We start from the raw sequence: 25,198 nt of genomic DNA, 5'->3' as shown, positions 1-25,198 counted from the left end.
TCGCTCCGATCCGACCCACCGCGCCGCGGCGCTCCCTGCCGCCGTCCAGCCGCCATGTCGATCCGCATGCTGAACCAGAACGCGGAGGTGCTCAACAAGTCGGCGGCGCTGCACATGAACATCAACGCCGCCAAGGGCCTCCAGGAGGTGCTCTGCACCAACCTCGGCCCCAAGGGCACCATCAAGATGTAAGTGTCTCCCTCGCGAGCTCCCTCGCTCTAACCCTCCCCGCTACCCCTAGACGCCAGATGCGCCCAACCTTGTAGGCGGACCACAAGCGCTCTAGGTCTACTCCGCGTGCCCTGCCTCCACCTAGGGCTGCCACTTGTGAGGTGTAGACTGTTCCCCGCTGATGTTGCTGTAGGGTTGAAATGGTGGGCGGTGTTTGGCTGATCTGCGCTTTTCCTTCCCAGTGTCTCGTGATCTCCCAACTTTTAGAGGAGGGTGCTATTTCTCTTTACGATCTCCGTTTGGTGTTAAAGTGACTGGATTAAGCCGGGGTTGGTAACAATTAGCTAGTCATTGTCGATCTGTTGAGCTGTTTATAAAGTGTAAAATTACTGGTTCATGGATAGATTTACTACAGTAATATTTGCTAAAATCCGGCGGTCTCTGATTTGTGATGCACAGGCTCGTGGGTGGAGCTGGTGACATCAAGCTGACCAAGGATGGGAACACCCTCCTGAAAGAAATGGTATGAATGTGCTCCCAGTGACCTTTCGACGCTCTCTCGTTTTGAGGTTTCTTAGGTTGTTGTCTTGCCACTCGCAGCAAATCCAGAACCCGACAGCAATCATGATTGCAAGGACAGCCGTGGCGCAGGATGACTCGAGCGGCGATGGTACCACATCCACCGTGCTTTTCATCGGGGAGCTTATGAAGCAGTCCGAGCGATGCATCGAAGAAGGTATTGTTATTCCATCATATATGTCTCGTCTGCTTGATGAGTTGGTCGATTGATCGTTGTTACATGAAATTTGCTGTTTGCATAGATATATTTGTTAGGCTTGCTAAATATGATTATCCTTTTCAAATATGTTATGGCAATACACTTGTGCACTGCTTGGTGTTAATCTTTACAGTATTCTTCTTCTGGGCATCATGGGCTTGTATTCTACCTTAGTACATCTAGTTGATTAAGATTAAGAAGTACCTGTACATTTTTTTGCAATCTTCACATATGAACGCAAGTGCCTGCACAAATAGTAAGGTAAATAATAATGGACCTGTGCTACTGCTAATGGTTTCTAGGTCTGGTATCCCTGAGATATTTTAATGTGACTGTAGCAGAACTAATTGGCTGTATCGATAACCAACTGAAGATAGAGAGTAACACAATCTAATTCTCACTACTTTTAAAGATAGATTTAACTCTTGTAGCATCATTATGTGCATTTTTTTGTAGAGTAATGTGCTCTGAACATGCATTTCCCAGTTGGTTGCTAAACAACAGAACCACAAAATGAACCTTAAAAACATGGGCCTTCTGCTCTAAATCCTGGAAAAAAATGTAACCCTTAATTGCAGTGCTCTCTCTTAGAGGGAAACCCCTTCTGTTCATATGGTAGCTGGCTCCTTGTGATAAGTTCATAGTAACCAATTGTTATTTTTGCAGGTACCCATCCACGGTTTTTGGTGGATGGCTTTGAGGTTGCCAAAAGAGCAACTCTTGAATTTCTTGAGACATTCAAGACACCAGTTGTTATGGGTGATCAACCTGACAGGGAGATCTTGAAAATGGTTGCAAGAACAACTCTTAGGACAAAGGTGATCGAACTATATTTCATCATTTTTCATTGTAAACAAATGCACACATGTACTTTCTCTCTCAAGTACCATGTCTCACACAAAATTCACTATTTTTGTAGCTGTATGAAGGATTGGCTGATCAGTTGACTGATATTGTTGTAAACGCGGTAATGTTGGATTTCTTCTATAGTGCTTCCTATGAAGGTTTTTATTCCATAAAATTGCTTAGCTTATCTCTATATTCTGTATGGTGCCTGCCACAGGTCCTATGCATCCGCCAAAGCGATGAACCAATTGATCTTTTCATGGTGGAAATAATGCATATGCGCCACAAATTCGATGTGGACACCCGTCTGGTATTTCTTCTTCTTATCTTTGCACAATATAACATCCTTCTGAACATCATAGACCTTTGGATAAATAGCTCACATGTATTTTAAGGCACAAGCTTATGAAGCTGGCTACCTGTTTATTGTAGGTTTCAGTTCTGTGCGTATGTTGCCCTTGCCACACAAATAAACGAACCTTACTTGTAATGTAACATCAGAACTCTTACTTCTCGTTGCCTTTTTGTAGATTGAGGGTCTGGTCCTTGACCATGGTTCTCGGCACCCTGACATGAAGCGAAGGGCAGAGAATTGTTACATTCTGACCGCTAATGTATCACTGGAATACGAGAAAAGGTGCATGCTTTTGCATACATTGCTTTGTTTCATACTCTAGTTTCACTAATCACCAGATTTTTTTTTAAAAAAGTTGGTTGCACCAAATATAAGTTCTTACTTTTATGTTTGTCAAAAATATAGAATTATGGCTTTAGTCAACTTATGTTATTTTTTGCATGTTGTGGGGCAACTAGTAGCACATGCTGACTTTAAACCTACTTAGATTTCCTGTTTTACATGCATCACTGAAGGGAACTGTTTAACTGATACATCAGTTTCTCAGTGAAATAAATGCAGGATTCTTCTACTCAAATGCGGAACAAAGAGAAAAGATGGTTTCTGCAGAGAGACGTCAAGTTGATGAACGTGTCAAGAAGATCATTGAATTGAAAAATAAGGTATTTGCTTAGTCTCTCCCTCTCTCTCTCTCTCTCTCTCTCTCTCTCTCTCTCTCTCTCTCTCTCTCTCTCTCTCTCTCTCGTTTGGAGATTATTGTTGACCTGTTTCCATGGCATGCAGGTCTGCTCAGGAACTGACAAGAATTTTGTGGTGATCAACCAAAAGGGCATTGATCCTCCATCCCTTGATCTCCTAGCTAGAGCAGGGGTAACTAATTCTGACTTGTTTCATGGTCAACCTTTATATGTTTGTGGTTCCAGTTTAGTTTAAGAATATGTGTCGTGATGTCGCCAGATGATCTTGGAACATGAAAGTTGATTGACATTATACATAATGCCACTCTATAAGCCACAAAACATTCAGTTAATATCAAGTTAAACCCATATAGAAATACTTAAAGAACTGAGGCATGCATGTATGGTATGTACCTATATACTCGGACCTAAGCATGACGCCTTATATTTCAAGTGATGACGATGCATTAAATTCATTCAGATTTGAATTCATGCACGTTATCAATACTGAACGGTGACAAGTCTTTGCATGGGAACCTTGTTACATTTTAAGCTCAAGAATTTGCGTGCTGCAGATTATTGCTCTCCGAAGAGCGAAGAGGAGGAACATGGAGAGACTTGTGCTAGCATGTGGAGGTGAAGCCATCAATTCAGTCGATGACTTGACTGAAGACTGTCTTGGCTGGGCTGGGCTTGTCTATGAGCATGTTCTTGGAGAAGAGAAGTACACATTTGTGGAGAATGTAAAAAATCCGCACTCTTGTACTATATTGATTAAAGGTTAGCTCATTCTCGACAAACAGTATGATCTTCTCCAATACTACCTGTGTTGTAAACTCACTATAAATCAACATTTGCAGGACCTAATGACCACACCATTGCACAAATTAAGGATGCTGTTCGAGATGGTCTTAGATCTGTTAAGAACACAGTTGAGGATGAAGCTGTTGTGCTGGTATGATTTGTATCCCCAAGAAAGCATCCAAATAAATGTTTGGCTAAATATGCACATTTGAATATTGATTAGCAGAGGTTCTGCCAAATATATGCGGGTCTGGATTTTCTGAAGGTCATTTACTCTGATTAGGATCTCCTAGTTTTCACGTGGTGCGGGGGTCTTCATGATATACTTCAGCATAGTAATTCTATTATATACATGCACTTTGGGTGTTATCCTAGTGCATTCAACTTGACTTATTTTTTCTCAAAGAAAAACTTGGGGACTTATTTTGAGGTATTCCTTGAGTTGTTTATGGGGTCAGTTATTACGTAATTCATACAGAGATAATAGTTTTGATGTTAGTCTAGATTTTCTGTTACTCTTAATTTATTTTCTGTTGGGCATAGGTGCTATTCCACCGGTTCCTTAAAACATCTTTTTTTATTATTCTTGTGGTCTGTCTTATTTCTTGAGGAGCTTGCTTATTTGCTTTGGATCTTGGTTGACCGTCGGCCAGTTGAGAACACATTCTCATCTTATATTTTCTATTTCATTTGTCAACTGTAGGGTGCTGGAGCGTTTGAGATGGCTGCTAGGAAGCATCTCATGGACAATGTGAAGAAAACCGTTAAAGGAGTAAGTGACAATTTACATGCTCTTTTGTACTGTGGAAACATCAGTATGCTGCTAACTTGGAATGCTAATAACAACAGCGAGCCCAACTTGGGGTGAAGGCATTTGCCGATGCTCTCCTTGTTATACCCAAGACGCTAGCAGAGAATTCGGGTTTAGATACCCAAGACGTCATTGTCGCTCTTGAGGTATGCACTTTCTCTGTTCTGTCTATCTAGAAATGACAAGAGATGCTGACGTGGATGCACTATTCTATTTGGAAATTCGCTAGTAATTCACTAGTTTTATTACAGATGTTCGTCGCTACCTTCTCTTTTTCAAAACTTACAAGTGTAGTAATATCTGATGTTTCGGACAGAACGAGCATGATCGTGGATTGGTTGTGGGACTGAACCATAACTCTGGAGAACCAGTCGACCCCGAGATGGAAGGCATCTACGACAACTACATCGTGAAACGCCAGATCATCAATTCCGGGTATGTGACCAGGCTTATTCTTGAAAAAGAGTGTATAATTGTTTTGTGCTGTGTGTTGACCTTACAAATTTTCTTCCGATGTAGACCCATCATTGCCTCGCAGCTATTGCTTGTGGACGAAGTGATCAGGGCAGGCCGCAACATGAGGAAACCAACCTAACCTAATGCTAGACATTTTTGTTTGTTTGCTTATTTCGGTCCCGTATCACTAGTTTGTCCCATGTACGAGTGACTCTGGGTGGAATGCTTGGGTTGTGGTAGCTGAAAGAGACTGTACTTGTATCGTTCGTTGCGACTGTGTACCCCCTTGGCGATGTGTTTCTGTGCTCATATTTGTATGCGGAGGAATGTTGTCATTGCGATATTTTCCTTTTTTTTTTTCTGCCCTGCCGTCTCTTCTTGATGTAAATTTGTTGGTTCAAGTTTTTTCCAGACTTAAAATGTACTTTTTTGTTTGAGGATGGTGATTGTTTTTATTTGCCGTAGATTCCACAGAACGTGGTGTGTAACTGCAGTTTATAGAAAGCATGTAACTGTAATTTTGTCTTTACTTATGCGAGGTTTGTAGAAAGATTTTCAAGGATGGCCTTGCCAATGCGGAACAGCACACTGAGGCCGTAGGGGATGGAGATGTAGTTCCTGGCAAGAAACATAACCAACAAATTGCTTGGCTTAAGTTTAGTGGACATGCTGAGGAAGGGACAAAGGTGGGGTGCGGGCAATGGCTGTTCCATTCCACTGGCCGGACTGCCGGAGTAGGGTGGTGGCTTGGGTGGCCGGAGATTGAGGTGGTGGTGGCTTGCGTGGTCGGAGATTGAGGTGGTGGTGGCAGATCTAACTCCTTCCTTCGCCGGTGCTGCCTCCTTAGTTGTAAGCTGAGCTCTGAATCTAGAATGGGAAAAATCGGGCGAGTTTTTTTGGTAGTAGAATCTGATCCAGCGGCGTGTCTATAATCAGCCCCAGAAGTAGTAATATAAAGAAAATAAAAATATTGATTTAGATTTAGATTTAGATATACATTTTTTTCTATGATCGTTGACACCCAGGCCAAATTTGGATTTCGATTTGCTTTCTATGATCCTTGACACCAATCCCACATTTTGATTTAGGTTTACAATCTTTTTTTTTTATTTTACCTTGTAATGTTTCCTCGGCTGGCCTACATAAAGCCCCCCGCTGCTGCAGTGCTGCACCAGCATTACAATAGACAAGCACTTCACTACTTCATGGTTCACACCAAGAATACCGTTCGGCTTTCGTGAGTCGCGTAGTACTCGTAGGCGAAGCACCACCGTGTAGAGCAAGAGGCTCCGGTGGCGGAGCAGGCGCCTTCGGTGACGTAGGAGGAGCACTTCGTTTGGTTTCTTTGATGACGACGAAAGAAATATGAAGGGCGACGAAGACGTGGCGACTACGAGACTACGAGCGACGAACACGAGTCGCCGCAGCTACAATGGTGAGAGGTGTTAGAGCGATAGGCAAGGACGAGGAGGAGTTTCTCGAGGAGCAGGAGGTGCTCATGGCGTACTTCGCGTACAAGCACGAGGAAGATAGAGAGCGCACGGAGATAGCCGCCGCTGCCGACATCGTCGTCATCACCGGCGAAGGCGAGTAGATTTACGATCTAAATATATATGTAAATGTATGAATTGTCCTTTTGGTGTCTTATAATTTGTAAATTTATATATATTTAGAAGAACATTTCAATCGTGTGCGATTTTCCTGTTATTTACAGTTTGCGAATATTATCACATCGCACACGCTTTCCAATGGTCAAAATGTGTGTGAAAATATCGCAAACGGTTTCTCCTTTGTGAATGCCGCACACGGTTTTGTCTCAATCCCGTGTGCGATGTTCAGGGCCCGTGACGGCCCAGTTTGTGGAACCCTACCTTATAAAAGGGGACTAGCGATCTCCAGACCACACCACACTCCCCACAACAGCCGCCACTTCCTTTTTTGTGCTTGCTGGCTATACCAAAAGACGGATCTGTTTGGAGCTAACGCCGGCGATGTGTTGAATCGCCGGTGCGATGTACATCCACGTCGGCGACGCGCTGCATCTGTGACATCACGTCTTGTTCATCGACGCATGTGGAGATGCACGGCCTCCCGATCTAGTAGGTACCGGCGCCGCCGCTGCTCCCTCGCAAATCAGGTTGTTAAATCAATCATTCGTCTTTCTTAAATCCTTCAAGTGAATCGGCTGATTTGTTAATTTGTTAGATTTATCCATGTACGGGTTGATTTGTTATTTGTTTTGTAGTTTAGATCTGGCTATGCAGTATATGTGTTGAATATGGTATTTTTTAATTACTTCACATCTATGAATTATTTGTTAACTGAACATAGTTTTGTATGGTTGTGTTAGATCCACATATGAATTAGGCCGACCGTGTATTACCATCTATAATAATGTCTTCCATTCTAAACTTGTATAATAAGGATCTTATTTTGATCTTTTTTATCTCCGTGTTATGCCGATATGTTCCCTAACCATATAACTGTAGATTACAAGATGAAAAATATAAAATAAGCTTTCTCACATTCATGATAATTATGTGCTGAAAGATGAACACACTTTGCGCCACCCTTATTTACCCTTTGGTCGGCTGCCCATGTCTAAGCCGTGACAGGCGCTCGCGCCCCTCCCCGACGTCGTCGCCTCCTTCATCTCTCCACTCTCCCCTTTCTTTTTTCAAGATCTGAAACAAAACTAGAGCAGAAACTGACGAGGAAACAGAGTACTCAGAAATAGAGAATAGTTTGGGCCCGGCCCAGTACGGCCCACGGCCCGGCCCCACACCGCTTAGTGGTCCTCTGCTTTCCGAGCATTGAAAAGTCAAAGCGCACGCTCCCACTTCACTCCGCCTCCTGCTACCTCTGTCGGCCGCTCGGACGCAGCCACCTCTTTCACTCTCCAGCTCCAAAACCCTAGCTCGGGAGCTACCTCCGCCGCGGGGAGCTCGCGGAGGGGCTTCACGCAGCGCCGCCGCTTCGCACCCCGGCCTCCGCCCGCCGCCACCGGTGTCGCCATTGATTGGTAAACCCTATTCCTCCCTAAACCTTACGGTTTCTCGTTTAAGCTTGCGTGGGCGCTCATTTGAGCAGGTTGGCTCTCGGGAGTAGAGATAGGTGGTTAGGTGTGGGTTCTGAAATGCTGAGTTGGGTGGGTGGCGTTAAATCACTCGGCGCGTCTGTATTAGCTCAGGCGGTCGGTCTCTTAGGGTTTTAATTAAGTAGATGCTCGGTTCTTAGCTGCAGCTTCAAGTACCACCTTGCACTTACACTTATGGTTTTGAAATGGTATTCGACTGTGAACTTACTTTTGGTTTTACTGGCTCGCATCATGCATGCTGATTCTTGTTGGTGATAATGGGTAACTGAGTCATGGTCAGTGTAGGAGTGCAAGTATTTTCTAATAAGATACTGAATTCTATCTAGTAACTAATTAGTCCAAATGACCCGATTCAGTTTGGTCCGTATGCTTTTTGCGATGATGATTTAAGTGTGATGTACTGCATGCCGTTGAGGTATGTCCTGGTTGCCGATTTGTGCGTGTACAAATCAACCAAGCTATTGAAATGTTAATAGTTTCAAGGGAAGAAAGCTTATATAAATGCTTTTTATGAAGGGAAACAGATAGTGTTGAACTATGCACCCTCATTTGACCTCAACTAAGATTTGTCTCATGCTTAATGTTTCAGCTGTAGGTACACAATTTCAGGCTCTAAAATTCGACAACACTACTGTCGAGTGGGCACGATAAGTTCTCAACTTGCCGTACGTGTTCACCAGCTAATCAGGCAACCAGTGGTTAATCAGTCAACCAGTGAAGATGCAGTTCCAGTCTAGCAATTCTGCCGAAATGCCGGCTAAAGTAGATGGGTCTGGTGCAAAAGATTTGCCAGTTGACCCAAGTGCATTTGGTTTTCCACAAAATGCAAATCAGGAATATTATAACCGGGCTTTACAGTATGGTTATTCAGTTTCAAGGCAGGGTTTTGAAGATAAAGGTTTTTTACCAAGTGGTCCAAATTTTGTTCTGAATAATGCTTCTGCTCCACTGGGAGAATATCAACAGTTTGACCACTTTTCTAGACCTCTTCAGCCTGCAGAATCTGATGGAATGCAGGTGCAAAATAATCGCACCAGTATCACACATCGCAGTAGACCTTCTGATGTATCCTGCCTTGATCATCTTGAAGAAACAACTTCTCACGATACTGATGGTTATGATGATAGAGCTATCTCATTCGGAAGTAGTTGTAGCACAGGGATTTTGTGTTATCCATATAGCAGCCCTTTGCAAAGTGATAACTGCATTGCTGACAAGCAGGATGGGACTTGGGCTGCGCTTATGCAAATGCAAGAGGCTTTGGAAGCACCTAATGAAGAGTGCAGTGACTTGACTTTCAACAATACAGAACTTTCAGGTGGGAACACCATGCAGCACCAAGTTGTTTGGGACAATGGCTGTTTAGCAAGTCCATCTTTCACCTCAAACTTTTTACCCTTCCCTGGAGAGGCTGAAGCCACTGTCACAAATACCAGCAGAATTTGTAACTTACAAAACTCTGTTGATCTCCCGTATGATAATGATGAAGGCATATCCTCTTTTGGGCTTAATGTGCCTGAATATAACAGGGCAACTCTCTGTGAACGTCGAGATGAAATGCATTCTGCTGACTTGAGGACATATCCTGTCCATGGTGAATCTTTTGATTTGATGCCAGTAACCCAGGGCAGACAGAATGATAAATCACATGAACAGTTCAGTTCATTTGCAAACAGTGTAGATGGATATGTAGATAGTGGAATGAAAAAGTTGCATGGCTTTTATGATTGTGAAGAGCAAATGGAAATTGATTCACTACTTAATTCATTTGGGGCATCAAGTGATACATTTCCACAGACATATGAATTATTTCAGAAAGGGTAAGCTGAAAGCTGCCATCTCATTATATAATTGCTGTGAATAAGTTTTGATGGCACTCTCTTTTTTAAGTTCCAACTAGAAGTTGTTGCACAGAATTGTAGTTGTTGTAGTGATTATATATCCTGAAACTCTTGCTACATGAATATACAGTTATGTGTTCAGTTATTGATGCTCAATTACTAATGCTAGTGCTTGTGGCTCTGCTGGGCAGAAGTAGCAAAATGATTCCTGCAAACACCTAATAACTTACTTAACAAAAAAATTAAGATTTATTTTCATCATACTTTTCTGGTTATGGCATTTTAGATTGGTTTAGTATACTCTGCTAGGAGCACTAGATCAACCAGCAAAATGTTCAAAGTCTATATCTATTATTGAAGTATTTAAAAAGACGGCACATATTTTTTATTTATATTTCTGAATTTATAATATAATTGAATGTGATGAAATGCAGTGAAAACATTATTGACCTTGATAAAAAGGTTATATTAGAGGAAAGCATTTCTGCTACATTCGCCAGCACTATGGCCTCGTATACTGCACAAGCTGAGGCCACTGAGTCAGCTGTATATGATGGATCATCTTGTCAACAGTATCAGTCTACTTCCCAGTCATGTGGTTTGTTATATTCCCCAGCCTGTCAATGGAAAAGCATGCCAAGTTCTGTTTTCCCTTTAGGAGGGTGTCAAAATGGTGTTAGTGTGTCCAATCCAATGACTGCCTTGGGGACTAATGGAAAAGAACTCGGGTTGTACTCTGGCCATTTTTCAGTTCAGCAGCAACAAAATGTATCTAGTGATGCTAAATTGGAATTGGTTGACAATGTTGCTAACCCTTATCAAGAGTTTGCGATGGGTATGGATGGTCAATTTTGTTCGAAAAGGACCAATCCATATCAAAATGAAGTACTGGCAACCCAAGGTATATGGGGGCCTCAACGTGATATGATGATAAATTTTTCAAATCCTACTGGACAATCGGATATGCAGCTGCTCATGATACAGACTCCTCCTGGCCATCTGCCTGCTCCAAGCTTTTTCAAGTACCCCAACTCATCATTTATTGAAGCAGAGCTTAGTAAGGTTGACCAACATCATTCAGATATGCAGCTTCCCATGACAGAGACTTGTCAGGTTCAGCTGTCTGCTACGAGCTTGTCCAAGGACCCTGACACGTCATTAATTGAAGGAACAGAGCTTAAGAAAGTTGAAAAACATGATTCAGATATACAGCTTCCCATGACACAGACTAGTCATGTTCAGCTACCTGCTACGAGCTTGTCCAAGGACCCCAACTCATCTTTACTTGGACGAACAAAGCTTACAAAAGTTGAACAACATGATTCAGATATGCAGCTTCCCGTGACACAGACTAGTCATGCTCATCTGCCTGCTCCGAGCTTGTCCAAGGACCCTGACTCAGCATCTCTTGGAGGAACAGGGCTTAAGAAAGTTGACCAACATGATTCAGATATGCAGCTTCCCATGACATGGACTAGCCATGCTCAGCTGCCTGCTACGAGCTTGTCCAAGGACCCCAACTCACCATTAATTGGACAAACAGAGCTTAAGAAAGCTGAGCAGCATGATTCAGATATGCAGCTTCCCATGACACAAGCAAGTCATGCTCAGCTGCCTGCTCCAAGCTTGTCCAAGGACCCGGACTCAGCATCTCTTGGAGGAATAGAGCTTAAGAAAGTTGACAAGCATGATTCAGATATGCAGCTTCCCCTGGCACATACCAGCCACGTTCAGCTGCCTGCTATGAGCCTGTCGAAGGGCCCCAACTCATCATTAATTGGACGAACAGAGCTTAAGAAAGTTGGGCAACATGATTTAGATATGCAGGTGCCCATGACACAGACTAGTCGTGCTCAGCTGCCTCCTCCAAGCTTGTCCAAGGACCCCGACTCAGCATCTCTTGGAGGAACAGAGCTTAAGAAGGTTGACCAACTTGATGATTATAGCCAGCAAAGTATCCTACTCTCAGCAACCAAACCTTCAAATTCAAGCGGTTCACCAATTAACAAGTTAGATGGCGAGGTGGTTTCGCGACCAATAAAACGGAAAAGATCAACAGCGTATGTTTTAACATCGCATGAACAAGTCATGTCTCGGGGTGGGAAAATGCAATGTCTAAGGTGATTACTTTGAGATAGAAATCGTCTTTATACAAAATCATGGATTTGAGCTCTTCTGTCCGACTTGCTTCTTTGTGTGCTTCTGCACTCTACATTTTAAAGTGCGTAATGCATGTTCTGTCTTTTCTCAATGCAGCGGCCCTGAGTTGGATTGTGCTAACGCCACTGAAAGATTGCCTGAGAAGGTTGTATACCTCATATTGCATGAAAACCGTTCCTATTGCCACATCAATTTCATATAGACTGACAAGCTTACCATTCATAACAGGTAGATGGTGAAAATGCAACTTTTGCGGAGAATAGTACCGTCGTTTCTCGAGCTCAGAGAAGACTTGATTTAACGACTAGCTTGATTCAGTATGTCCTTCCTGTTCCGCCAGCGAGACTTCTTGCAGCAAATGTCACGAATTCCAGTGAAACTGTTGTGTACCACATTTCTAAATTGGTGGTTAGTGATATGTATCGCACGGATAATGCCATGCAAAGTGAATACATGTAAGCACATTTTAATTTTTGAATGTTACCCATATTTAGCATACCAGCTAACCTCCTAACTCTAAGTACCTTAGGAGTAGGCTATGCTGCAATCTGGGTGATAAAAAAACCCGAGTTCATCAAAGTGCTATAACTATTTCATAACCAGATAGTTTCTTCCTGTTGTCTATGGAGCGTTATATTGTGTTGGCCTTGATAGTCTTCATCTTGTGTGTATTTGGTCAGGCCACCGAACGAGACCAGCACCTCTGGAAAGGAAGACAATAATATTGTATCTGAAGTTCTGGAAACCTTTAATACGAGGTTTGACGAGCTGGAACGCTCCGTGTCAAGGTATGATATTCCAGTTACAGCTCAGAATCAATACCATGAACTGTTTCGAAAAATTCTGTTTTAACGCCCTTCCTTTGCATTTCAGAGCTGAAAAGGCACTCACTTTCCAAGATTTCGCATCCGAGGTCCGGGACATCGAGCGGTGGTCCATTCTCCATCGTTTCGTGAAGCTGCGGATGTTGCAGGAGTACAGGAGACTGCATGCGGGTGGCAGCTTGGATTCTACGCCGCACCCCTTCAGCACAAGCATCTTGAAGCATCATGAAGATCCATCCATGCCGTTAGACTCGCTGAACAGGGTCCGGTGTCGCCTGCTGAAGTAGTTGCTTCCTCGGTCAAGAAGAAAGTAGAATTGCCCAGTGATTAGAGAATATATGTAGCCGTACTAATGTAGTGATTAGAGAATATATGTAGCCGTACTAATGTACTGGTGTCGCCTTGTGCTAGTAGCCTAGTAGGAGAGTAGGTGTTCACTTATTCTCCTTATTTTACTCTATCCGTCCCAAGAAGTATGTCTCAGCTTTGTCTAGATTTGTATGTATGTACACACTAAAATATGTTCTAGATGCATTGATATCTAAATAAAGCTGAGACATCAGAGGGAGTAATATATTTTAGGCAAAGTTGAGACAACAGCGGGAGTAGTATATTTTAGGATGAGGTGCTGGGAGGGACGTGTAGATTTTTGCAGACACAGCAATAATATGTGCTTTGGAACTGTATGCATGGGCGGAGCCAGCACCCGGCAACCAAAACCGATATTTAAGAAATCGTTAATTTTAACTTATCTATCATTATTTATCAGTCTTAAAATAAAGATTAATCGTTTACCGACCGATTAATTTATTTTATCGATCTGCCATTTATCAATTTTTTTTTTATAAATCCTAATTTTCGACACTAAATTTTCTATTATATGTTATGCAAAAAATAATATTAGAGTATTGCACAAGTATTACCTTGATTTCTTGCATTTGAATCAATAAAAAATGGAAAATTTGAGCTAATTCTACGAAACCATAGGATGAAAATATCGACTGCCATAAAAATTTTCATTGAAATTTTCACTGATAATTGGCCGAAATATCAGCCATGAGAGTGAAAATCAGGCGAAATATCGGCCATGAGAGTGAAAATCGGGCGAAATATCGGTGACGCGATAAATTAGTCGATATGATGAAATCTTATCGGTTACCACCCGATTCACGATAAATCGGCATGTCGGCCAATTATTTGAACAGTGACCAAAACATAGTCAGAACCAGCGAAGATTGGCGGGGAAAACTCCATCGGGGCCACCTTTGGAGGGATCTCCACCTTCTCCAAAATCTACACCATCATCACCATGATAAAGAGGGAGTAGTCCACCATGATGAAGAGGAAGTAGTCCACCTCTAAACTATGGGTTTGTGGAAGTAGCTTGATCTATTTCTTTCATGTTTTTCATAGATGTAGTATCATATGAGCTGGCCAACATGATTATAGTCATATATGTAATTCTTATGTGGTGGATCTTTATTCTATGATATTGATATATGAGATTGAAACCTATTATGTGTAAGATGCATTGATAGATGTATATCATGTACCCTGTTCTTAAGTACTTGTTCTGATCCAACTTGTATGCAAGACCATGTGTGGGAAGAAGTGTGTATCATATGGAGTAGCATGGTGGTAGTAATGGATTAGTTACAACAAATTCAAGATCTACTATGGTATTTACCTTTCTTTGCTGCCCCACTAGGGACAAAGTGAATAAATGTGCTATAATTATCATGCGACAATGTGATAATCTTGTTTATCAAGGTAACATATCTGATATTCAAACATTATATCCAATTACTTAAGGCTATACTCTGTTGATTCTTAATTCAAGATTGCTTGGAGTTTTCCCTTTCTTGAGGAGTATAAGAGAGATGTGTTGCATCATCTCTATGTTAGGATGTAATGCCCATGTGAATGCTTATCAAACACATGTTGAACTTCCACCAATATTATTTCATTGATGAATTGTTTGTGTTCACTACAACTTAAAAGGAGATTAGACAAGTGAACCAATGGACCCGGTCCATTTTGAATCATTAGAAACACTTTTATAACACTATCACCACACTTTACATTCATTGTTATTATTTAATCTGAAAATACCAAAATGCTTTCTCCACATACACATCCACAAAACCCAAATACCATTAGCCTTAATTTATTTGTTTTTATTTAGTTTGCTTAGTTTTTTTACTTTACTGTTTACTTGTATTTTCTATTACTAATACGAAATCTTGTGCTTGACAACCACATAGTGAAGTTGGGGTCACAAGGAAAGAACTTTATTTTGCAGGTTGCTAGAAGAAGAGAGGAAGAATTTAGCTTCTAATCCAATTCCCGAGAGTTCTATATAAACCCTCGAGTCATCCTTATGGAGAAAAGACGCTTGCTATAACACTTTGCACTTGGAGTCCCAACGAGTTGGTACACACATAGTTGTTACCATCAGTTATCATGTAAAAGCTTCGAATGTGCATATATGTTAGAGGAGAACATTAGGCCGCCAACTGAAGCCATGCCTAATCATGGTGGAAGTTTGCGGCATGTACATCCCCAATCATCTTTCATAAGTTAAAAGTACTATTCATGCAGGACAAATGACTTAAGAGTCATGAAATCCTAAACCCTCAAGTTGGATTTACATTCAAGATTATAAAGTATTATGATTCCTTGTCTTATTAAGTAAAGGTGTTATTTAATACTCTTCCAAAGAAGAAATGAAAAATTCATTAAAGACATCAAGCTCGATTTGTCGTTTTGAAAAATTTAAAGGGTTGACTACATTTATGTAGCGTTGCTTGAGTCATAAGGATTTAACTGGCAATGATTTCAATTATGAGAATTGATGAAAGATTAATAAAACTGCATCTCCTTCGAATACTTGAATTCAAGAAGAGTTGTAAATGTACAACTAGCAGATTTTGTAAATCATATGAATGCTAGTATATCGTAGAAGAAATTCTCCATTTGATGATCGATCAAATGATTTTGGAATTAACCGAAATAAAGAGAAGACCTGTAGTTGCATAAAATTGAGTGGGAGATTAAATAGATTTCTTAGGTCTCATATGTGATGACATATTTTGAGTGGGAGCTATATGTAGAACCTCCGTCATATATGAGTTGACATGTTTTGAGTGGGAGCTTAAACAAAATGCTTTAATATGTAGATGCCATATTGTGAGCATAAGGTACCATAATTATTTAAGAAAATAAATGATGTTGAAACGTATTAAAACATCGAAGGGGTCTATCAATAGATCTAATATGTTTAAAAATCATTAAGTCAGAATTACCGTCCTAAATAAGATTCTGAAGAAGTTCGTTAAACTTGAGAAGCCACCGTGATGGAAGCTAGCCTGATCTTGTTGCGACTTGCTACGCGATTTGACGTACATGAGTCTACCGCTTTTTGGAGAATCTGGTGCTTAAAAAACCTGTTTGGTTTAGATACTACGGTGGTAACCCGTAAGTCGGTTCCATAAGCTCAACCAAACACACCCTAATTTTACATTTTTTTGGTCAATTTTATATAGTTCATTGTTTGAATTGTTAGGTCTGCATGGTCACTGGAGATAACCTTCAAACTTCCAGAGCCATGGCCTTTAAATGTGGAATACTTATTGATCCCACGGTATTGGAGACAATCATGATTAAATGAAAGACATTTCGGGCCTTGTCAGCTTTAGAGACGGAGGAAGCTGCTGAAAAAATTTGTGTACATGTATTCTCCTTGACTTACTGGATTATGTTGATCAAAACTTATTTTGAGTGAATATGGACGTAGACACTAATGTTTTGGTCTATAATATGTATATAACCTATGAAATATTATACCAATCCAGAACTTTTCGGTCATGTAGAAAAAACCAAAGAGTATTGTGTGTTGTTTGTAAAGTTTCTTGTTCTCTATGACTCACTACTAGAAAACAATGCTTATGTTTGGAGCTGCCCGGAACATTAGCACTAATTTGGCTACGAACCCAGACTAAAGGGTGCATTAGCACTGGTTCGAGGGGCTAGGATGTTGCAGGAAACCCGCAGGGCTTTAGCACCGGTTTGAGCCTAGTGGCAGGCGCAAACCCTTTAGCACCGGTTCGTGGCTCAAACCGGTGCTAAAGGTCCTCATTTTTGCACCGGTTCGTGGATCAAACCGGGACTAAAAGGTAGTGAACTTTAGTAGGTTCGTGCCTCCTTTTTCCTTTGACAAAATAAACAAAAATGATAAAAACTTCAAATTTCAAAATCCTTTGACATGCATGTACACCACGCAACCATATTTTAGAGAAAATTTGAATTTTAATATTTTTTGCAAAAAAAGTTTGTTCCAAATTAAAAAGGCTATAGCTTTTGCGTACGGACTAAAAAAACTGTAATATATAAGAAACTATGTACGCAAAATATTACAGCCGATTTCAACCTCCGTAGGCTGTTTGCACAAAATATTGCTTCTCAAAATTCCAAAGACAAATATGAAAGCAGGAAGATTTTAGATTTTATCAAAAAACAAGAAAATTTTATTTTTTAAAATTTTGGAATTTATTTTGTTGATTATATAAGTTTTTAATTATTTTTGAATGTTTCACATTATTTTTGAATTTTTTTGAATTTTTATTTTTTTGAAATATTTCGAGTTTTTAATTAATAATTGAATTATGCATAAAGATTATTTGAAATCCATTGTTGCTTATTATTACTTAATCATTGTTTCTTATTTTTAAAATTATTTGGAATTCAAAAAATAAAATCATGTGTTATCAAAGTCTAAGGGTTAATACAATCCATAGCATACTATTATCAGGGAGTTTCGAGCGCACTATTAGAAGCGTGTAGGGAAGAATGGAGAAGTTAAGCGTGCTAAGGGTGGAGCAGTGTGAGGATGGGTGGGAAGTTTGACCATAAGTATGTACTGTGACATGAGAATAGAGAATAGAGTGGAAACGGTCAAACAATTCAAATATCAAAAAATAGAGAAATAAAAAAATCCATTTTTTAAAAAAAATTTCTATCGAAAATTTTACTGAACCTTTAGTATCGCTTCATGGCTCAAACCGGTGCTAAAGGGTCCTCCAGACGCAGGACATGACCCGGGCCACGTGAAACCCCTTTAGCACCGGTTCGCAGCATAACCGGGTGCTAAATAGGAAGGCTTTAGTGCCGATTCCTTTACACCGGTTGGACAACCGGTGCAAAATGGGACTAACAAACTGGCTAATGCCCCACTTTCTACTAGTGATGATAGTTGGACATGGAAGGAGAGATGTGTGAAACCAAATGCCAAGGAAAATGATCCAAGCGGTATCAGGTAGTGCAGATGGCCCTAAATAATTTTCTCTTCGCTTATAAATTTGGCACAAATTATCAACTTACGACGCTGTTAAGAAAAGGAATACATGAGTTAAAGTGGAACAAAATAATCTAGCCAAAGCAAAAAAAAAATTTAACTGTTGTTTCCTTTCTTCCCGTGATAACTCTCATTTTGTTTATAAATCTCGGTGATAATTCTCTCTCCGTTTATGAATGTGGCATAGATACTGCTTACCAACTTACGCTGTTGCTAACACTAGTTAGCTAGAAAAATGCAAAAAGTTTATACAAAATCTGGTGTATATGGGATTTGTTCCCACTGCACACCCGGAGATGAACTAGGGCCTAGGCCTCTAGGGCCTCTTCGCTTATAAATCTGGCACAAATTATCAGCCTACGATGTTGCAAAAAAAAAACATGAGTCAAGGTGGAACAAAATAATCTGGCCAACGAAAATGCAATTCTTTAAATTCAAACTGTTGTTTCCTTCCTTCCCGTGATAATTGTTTTTATAAATCTTCGTTTAAATATGTGGCATATATATTGCTTACAAACCTACGCTGTTGCTAATTCGCAGAAAAAAAATACCCTACACTGTTGCTAAAAAAAGGAAAACATTAGTCAGCTGAAACAATGCAAAATGTTTTATACATATTAACTAGATGAACCTATTTATTAAATTGTTGTTTCCTTCCCGTAATAATTTAGCTGTTGCTAAAAAAACATTAAGTGAGCTGGAAAAATTGCTGTTGCTAAAACAAAGAAAACATTTAGTCAGCTGAGAAAATTCAAACTGTTGTTTCCTTCCTTCCCGTGATAATTGTTTTTATAAATCTTCGTTTAAATATGTGGCATATATATTGCTTACAAACCTACGCTGTTGCTAATTCGCGAGAAAAAAATACCCTACACTGTTGCTAAAAAAGGAAAACATTAGTCAGCTGAAACAATGCAAAATGTTTTATACATATTAACTAGATGAACCTATTTATTAAATTGTTGTTTCCTTCCCGTAATAATTTAGCTGTTGCTAAAAAAACATTAAGTGAGCTGGAAAAATTGCTGTTGCTAAAACAAAGAAAACATTTAGTCAGCTGAGAAAATTCAAACTGTTGTTTCCTTCCTTCCCGTGATAATTGTTTTTATAAATCTTCGTTTAAATATGTGGCATATATATTGCTTACAAACCTACGCTGTTGCTAATTCGCAGAAAAAAAATACCCTACACTGTTGCTAAAAAAGGAAAACATTAGTCAGCTGAAACAATGCAAAATGTTTTATACATATTAACTAGATGAACCTATTTATTAAATTGTTGTTTCCTTCCCGTAATAATTTAGCTGTTGCTAAAAAACATTAAGTGAGCTGGAAAAATTGCTGTTGCTAAAACAAAGAAAACATTTAGTCAGCTGAGAAAATTCAAACTGTTGTTTCCTTCCTTCCCGTGATAATTGTTTTTATAAATCTTCGTTTAAATATGTGGCATATATATTGCTTACAAACCTACGCTGTTGCTAATTCGCAGAAAAAAAATACCCTACACTGTTGCTAAAAAAAGGAAAACATTAGTCAGCTGAAACAATGCAAAATGTTTTATACATATTAACTAGATGAACCTATTTATTAAATTGTTGTTTCCTTCCCGTAATAATTTAGCTGTTGCTAAAAAAACATTAAGTGAGCTGGAAAAATTGCTGTTGCTAAAACAAAGAAAACATTTAGTCAGCTGAGAAAATTCAAACTGTTGTTTCCTTCCTTCCCGTGATAATTGTTTTTATAAATCTTTGTTTAAATATGTGGCATATATATTGCTTACAAACCCTACACTGTTGCTAAAAAAAGGAAAAATTAGTCAGCTGAAAAAATGCAAAATGTTTCATACATATTAACTAGATGAATCCATTTATTAAATTGCTATTTCCTTCCTTCCCCTAATAATTTTGATGTTACTAAAAATAATAATAAGTGAGCTGGAAAAATTCGCTGTTGCTAAAACAAAGAAAACATTTAGTCAGCTAACTGAGAAAATGCAAAAAGTTTAATGCAGAATCTGGTGTATATGGATTTAGTTCCCACTGCACACCCGAAGATGAACTAGGGTTACAGGACGGCGCGACTGGACCCAACAAACCCCACCAGATTCTGCCCACGGTCTCGGGCTACCGAGCTTGCGAGAGCGAACAAGGGCGTGGAGTATATAAATCACTTCCCGCGCGTGTCGGTTGCCGAGGTGGGACTAAACGACTCCACTCCGTTGCTCTCTGCGCGCCGACCGAGCTAGCACAGCCTCGTGCGCGCACCCAATTTCCTCGTTCCTCTCCTCTCCCCGCACGCCGTACTCCATGGCGGCCGCCGCGTCGTCCTCCCCGGCGTTCAGCTCCACAGCAGATCTCCTCCGTGCCCACATCCTTCCACGGCTGGACTCGTGTCGGGGTTCATCTCGGAGGTATTCGGCGTCGACCCCGCCGACCTCTTGCTCCGGCGGCTTCGAGCGCGGGCCCTCGCCGCACGGAGGCCTCGTCCTCCGCCCTCCCTCGGATCACAGAGCTGATCAAAGACCATCTGCTGCCTCGCCTTTTGCTTCCGGTCAGAGGCCGCTGGCCGGATTCCTTCATCCATGACGCGGACGTGTACGACGACGTCCCAGCCGAGCTCACCACCAAGTTTATTGCTCGAGCGGGAGGGAAAGATTGGTACTTTTTCTCACCACTGCACTGCACCGCAAGGATTCTGGCAAGAGGAGGAAGAGGACCTTGTCAATGTCAGATGGATGGTGGCACTCTGATCACCCTCCCAAGCAGGTCACCATGCGGGGACGGGGCCACATAGAGGTAGTGATCAGGTACGAGCAGACACTGGCGTTTTGCACCAGGAACACTGATGGCAAAGTGGAGCGCTTCGGGTGGCTACTCAAGGAGCTGACTGCTGATCCGGGACGGTGTGGCCAATGTGGCGATTTGCAAGTTACATAAACAGGCTGCAAGGAGGAGGCCAGCAGAGGGTGGAACTTCATAGAGGAGGAGACAATGAGAAGCGGCGAGCCAAGAGTGGTGGAGGATGTCTGCAGGCCAAGAGAGGTGGAGGGTATGGAGGTGAACCCCAATGCCAAGCACTTGATGCATGCTGGCTTCTTCCCTAAATTTTGATTTCCATGCACAACCCACGGATGCAGAGCTGATCACAGACTACCTAGGACCTCGAGCATCATCGGGCTCACCTTTGCATAATGTCCATTTCATCCATGAAGTTCCAGACATCTACCGCACCCATCCACAGATCATGTGCTCGAGTTTTGCATCGGCGTTTTCAGCCGAATGGAAATGATATTTGGTATTTCTTCAATACTTCGAAGAAGATGGGGAAAACAGGGAGAAGGAAAGATAAAAGCATATCTTCTCGTCAACAGCACTGGAAATCCAATACTGGATTAACTAAGATATGCAAAGATACAGTTATACCATCGGGCATCGCCAGCTCTTCACTTCATGGAAAGTAGAGGCAAAGAGAGAAACAGTTGGCGAATGGTAAAGTTCACCTTACATCAGGGGCAAGGAGGGGGCATAGGGGCCTCAGCCGATGAGATTGTTCTTTCTAAAGTTCATTGCAAAAGCACGAAAAGAGCTGATGGGAGAGAAAGGGCAGGGGCAGCCAAGGGCGTTTGCTCACGGTGCGGCCTTGGCGTGATGATGGCTAAGGCTGAGGCAGGTGAAGACGAGACACGAGAGTACTGGGAGGGTGCACGCTACATTTGGGGAACAAACTGAGGAGTTACTCACAGCATCGACACGCCTACCGGCTATTTAGACATGTGAACGTGCATGCTGATGTACTTCCGTCGTCGCCGATGGAAAGACAACCTAAATGGAATTCAAGATAGTCATGCATGCTCATTCAAGCTTGATGAAGCCTTGAGCTTTGCCATGATAGTTGGCATCAACATACTATGATTACTACTATTAATTAATCAAATCAAACAGTAATTAAACAAAAAGAATGAGGCTAAAACCTAGCGCCGACAAAGGTAATAGGGGCACTAATTTTGTGCCGTGCACGTAGTTGCATAGGAATACACAACTAATAGTGCCGGTCCACATACACAAGGCACGACACGTATGGTGTGCCGCCTGACATTTTGTGCCGTACATGCGCTAGCTCGGCATATCACGAAATGAGGAGCGAGAAAAAGTATTGGCTCTGTAGTTTTTCGGGAGCAATTATCTGTGACAGCTTTGCTTTGCCGAGCTAGCACGAGTGCGGCAATTACGGGTGGGCCTCAACGTTAAAGCTGTCGTGGCCCGTATGTCGTGTTGTGGTGTTTCTAAATTGTTTACTCGTATAACTTGATTTTCTTTAATGAAATATGCGGTTTCTCTAAAAAAAGACTCTAGTGGATGGAGCAAGATGCTCTAACTTAGAGCATCTCCACTCGTTGGCGCTCCCCAGACCGAAATCCGGCGCTAATTGGCGTCGGATGGATGAATTTTCGGCCTAGGGAGGCCCAGATTCCCAGTGGCGTGCCTAGGGATACGTGGCAATTTTTTTGAAATGCTAACGAAATTTGAAAGAACATAACAAAATTAGGCTAAATTTGTACATATTAGCCGAGTTCGAAGTTTTTTCGTCGAATTCTTATATACATATGAATTTGACGTGCATACGATAGATAAAAACGAAACAAAAAAGCGGCATCTACATGCCAAAATGGCGCTAGAACGCCGTGTAGTCGCCGCCGCCGTCCTTCGGCGGTGACGCCTGCGGCTGCTGCTCTAGCCTAGGGCCCAGACGCGTCGAGGCGGAAGCGACGACACTCCCCCGTCCTCGTCGCTGTCGTCGGGGACGACTAGGCGGCGGGCGCGGCGTCTGAAAGGACACGGATGTCGCCTAGAGGGGTGAATAGGCGGTTTAAAACTTTTACGAGATGAGCTTAACAAATACAGAATAAAACTAGCGTTTACTTTGTCAAGCCCAAAACCTATATATTATGCTTCGCTTATGTGCGCTAAGCAAAACAAGCAACTATGTGATGGCAAGATATATATAACTTCAAGCACGAAGGCTATCACAAAGTAAAGTGCATAAGTAAAGAGCTCGGGTATAGAGATAACTGGGGCACGCAGGAGACGGTGATTTATCCCAAAGTTCACACTCTTGCGAGTGCTAATCTCTGTTGGAGAGGTGCGGTGGCTTAGTGCTCCCGAACACCACAAGAGGCCTCACCTTAAGGTGTGGTTGCTCGATGCACACCAACGCCACAAAGACCTCACCCAAAGATGCAGTAGTCACACCACACACCAAGCGCCACGAAGGCCTCACCTTATTCTCCGGTGACCCTCACCACAAAGGCCTAGGTCATGGTTCCACTAAGGGATTTCATTCGAGGCTCCCAAGAAATCGCCACAAAGGCCTAAAAGTCTTCTAGGGTTCCAAGAACCCAAGAGTAACAAGCTCCTCACTTCCACTTCCACGAATCACCGTGGAAAGCTCAAACCGATGCACCAAAAGCAATGGAAAGAACATCACAAAGATGCTCCAATCCTTCACTCTCAAATTCCAACAAAGCTACTAAAGCTATTGGGGGAATAAGAGATGAAGAATAAATGAAATACACAAAAAAACTCCAAATTTCTCCAAGATCTAGATCTAGGTAGTTCCTCTCACAAAGAGAGGGATTTGATTGGTGAAGATATAGATCTAGATCTCCTCTATCTTTTCTCTCAAATGGATGCAACATTCATTGGGGGAGAGGGAGATAGCAAGCTCAAAGAAGGTCAACAATTAGGGCAAAAACGAGCTCAAAAGTCCTTTGGGGAAGAAGACGTGCCTGACCGGCAATGTTGGGGTGCTCTTGGCGGCAGTGCCGGGGTGGGTGCACCCAGCGGCAGTACCGGCGTCCCTGAGAAAACCCAAACACCCGATACGAAAACTTAAGAACTTTTGTGTCCGGACTCCGATTTTGATGATCTTGGGCTCGCTGAAATCACAACAACAAGCCCTAAAACAATATGCATAGAAACATCATAGTCCAGAAATGGAGGATAAAAACAAATGAATAAAGTTTTTACCTATCTATAAAAGACAAACCGGTAAAATCTCCAATATGAAAAATGCAACAACTTGAGTTAGGAAACTCGGATTTAGGTGAAACCAATTTTGTTGTAAAGAGGATGACAAGAGCTACCCCCACAAAGAGAGAAAAACTTATGAACAAGTGGGGTATATTTTTATATGTATTTTAGAGTGAAACCTCTCAATACGAGAAACTGAGAAAAACTCCAATATCGAAAATGCAACAAGTGATTTATGCAAAATCCATTTTTGATGGATTAGAGCTTTCTATGGAAATAACCACAAGCTCTAAATCACCAAATGAATAAGATCCAAATAACAACCAAGAAAGATGATGCAAGAATGCAAATGTTTGAGCTCGCTCCGAACATACGATCGAGTTACTCACTCGAGAGCCCTCTTAATAGTACGGTAACAAACCTATAATCCGGTCTACCAACTAAACCACGAGACCAGTAAGAAAGAAAACCTATCAAGGAAAAAACCTTAACCTTGCGCATTCCACTTGAGCTCGATGATCACAATGTTGACCGTGGAAAGATGGAACGCATTTCTTGATTGTGCTTGCTTGATGAAGTCTTGCGGATTGCTCCCCTATACACCACTAAGGGAGAGCTTCTTCTTCAGCGCATCTTCACATATCCATGATCACCATATGGATGCAATCTTAAAGCATATGATATCTTTGAGTTGGCTCATCTTGAACTTGCACTTCATTTCTTCATCCTTCATCATGTTGATGTCTTGAAGTTAAACTTGAGGGCTCACTTCATCTTCATCTTCAATACATACTTGACACTTGATATTCTCCATCAATTTCTTTGTATTGCAACCTTGAAGCCAACATATGGTTGAAGCATTTCCTATGGACAACTCCTACAAATATAACTCAATGCAAACATTGGTCCATATGGATTGTCATTAATTACCAAAACCACACATGGGGCTCCATGCACTTTCAATATCCCCCATTTTGGTAATTGATGACAATCTCTT

The 25,198-nt window shown here is 41.5% G+C and overlaps 3 protein-coding genes across 3 annotated transcripts; all 3 read left to right on the top strand.

The window, feature by feature from the left end:
• Positions 1–5,255, top strand: LOC124702984 (T-complex protein 1 subunit zeta 1). The gene is made up of 15 exons (XM_047235181.1): positions 1–188; positions 631–694; positions 772–907; positions 1,616–1,767; positions 1,869–1,916; positions 2,013–2,105; positions 2,326–2,432; positions 2,698–2,812; positions 2,934–3,020; positions 3,403–3,607; positions 3,688–3,782; positions 4,335–4,403; positions 4,481–4,588; positions 4,759–4,877; positions 4,962–5,255. The coding sequence occupies exons 1-15, from the start codon at positions 55–57 to the stop codon at positions 5,035–5,037; spliced, it is 1,608 nt and encodes a 535-aa protein (XP_047091137.1). The 5' UTR covers positions 1–54; the 3' UTR covers positions 5,038–5,255.
• A 2,626-nt stretch (positions 5,256–7,881) lies between these two features.
• Positions 7,882–9,819, top strand: LOC124696048. The gene is made up of 2 exons (XM_047228832.1): positions 7,882–7,920; positions 8,585–9,819. The coding sequence occupies exon 2, from the start codon at positions 8,716–8,718 to the stop codon at positions 9,817–9,819; it is 1,104 nt and encodes a 367-aa protein (XP_047084788.1). The 5' UTR covers positions 7,882–7,920; positions 8,585–8,715.
• A 473-nt stretch (positions 9,820–10,292) lies between these two features.
• On the top strand, positions 10,293–13,567 carry LOC124698959. Its single transcript, XM_047231339.1, has 5 exons — positions 10,293–11,956; positions 12,093–12,141; positions 12,225–12,451; positions 12,677–12,784; positions 12,870–13,567. The coding sequence occupies exons 1-5, from the start codon at positions 10,341–10,343 to the stop codon at positions 13,105–13,107; spliced, it is 2,238 nt and encodes a 745-aa protein (XP_047087295.1). The 5' UTR covers positions 10,293–10,340; the 3' UTR covers positions 13,108–13,567.
• The last annotated feature ends 11,631 nt before the right edge of the window (positions 13,568–25,198 follow it).

The sequence above is a fragment of the Lolium rigidum genome, chromosome 3 (genome assembly GCF_022539505.1).
Source record: "Lolium rigidum isolate FL_2022 chromosome 3, APGP_CSIRO_Lrig_0.1, whole genome shotgun sequence".
NCBI lineage: Eukaryota > Viridiplantae > Streptophyta > Magnoliopsida > Poales > Poaceae > Lolium > Lolium rigidum.
This window is presented reverse-complemented; position numbering and strand designations above follow the sequence as displayed.

Bases quoted from the DNA above. Each gene is read 5' to 3' on its own strand.
- LOC124702984 (XM_047235181.1), top strand. From the start codon at position 55: ATGTCGATCCGCATGCTGAACCAGAACGCGGAGGTGCTCAACAAGTCG. The intron at 1,917-2,012 runs GTAATGTTGGAT...TGCCTGCCACAG, and splicing joins CTGATATTGTTGTAAACGCG to GTCCTATGCATCCGCCAAAG. The intron at 2,106-2,325 runs GTATTTCTTCTT...GCCTTTTTGTAG, and splicing joins TCGATGTGGACACCCGTCTG to ATTGAGGGTCTGGTCCTTGA.
- LOC124698959 (XM_047231339.1), top strand. From the start codon at position 10,341: ATGGCCTCGTATACTGCACAAGCTGAGGCCACTGAGTCAGCTGTATAT. The intron at 12,142-12,224 runs GTTGTATACCTC...CATTCATAACAG, and splicing joins CTGAAAGATTGCCTGAGAAG to GTAGATGGTGAAAATGCAAC. The intron at 12,785-12,869 runs GTATGATATTCC...TTTGCATTTCAG, and splicing joins CTGGAACGCTCCGTGTCAAG to AGCTGAAAAGGCACTCACTT.
- LOC124696048 (XM_047228832.1), top strand. From the start codon at position 8,716: ATGCAGTTCCAGTCTAGCAATTCTGCCGAAATGCCGGCTAAAGTAGAT.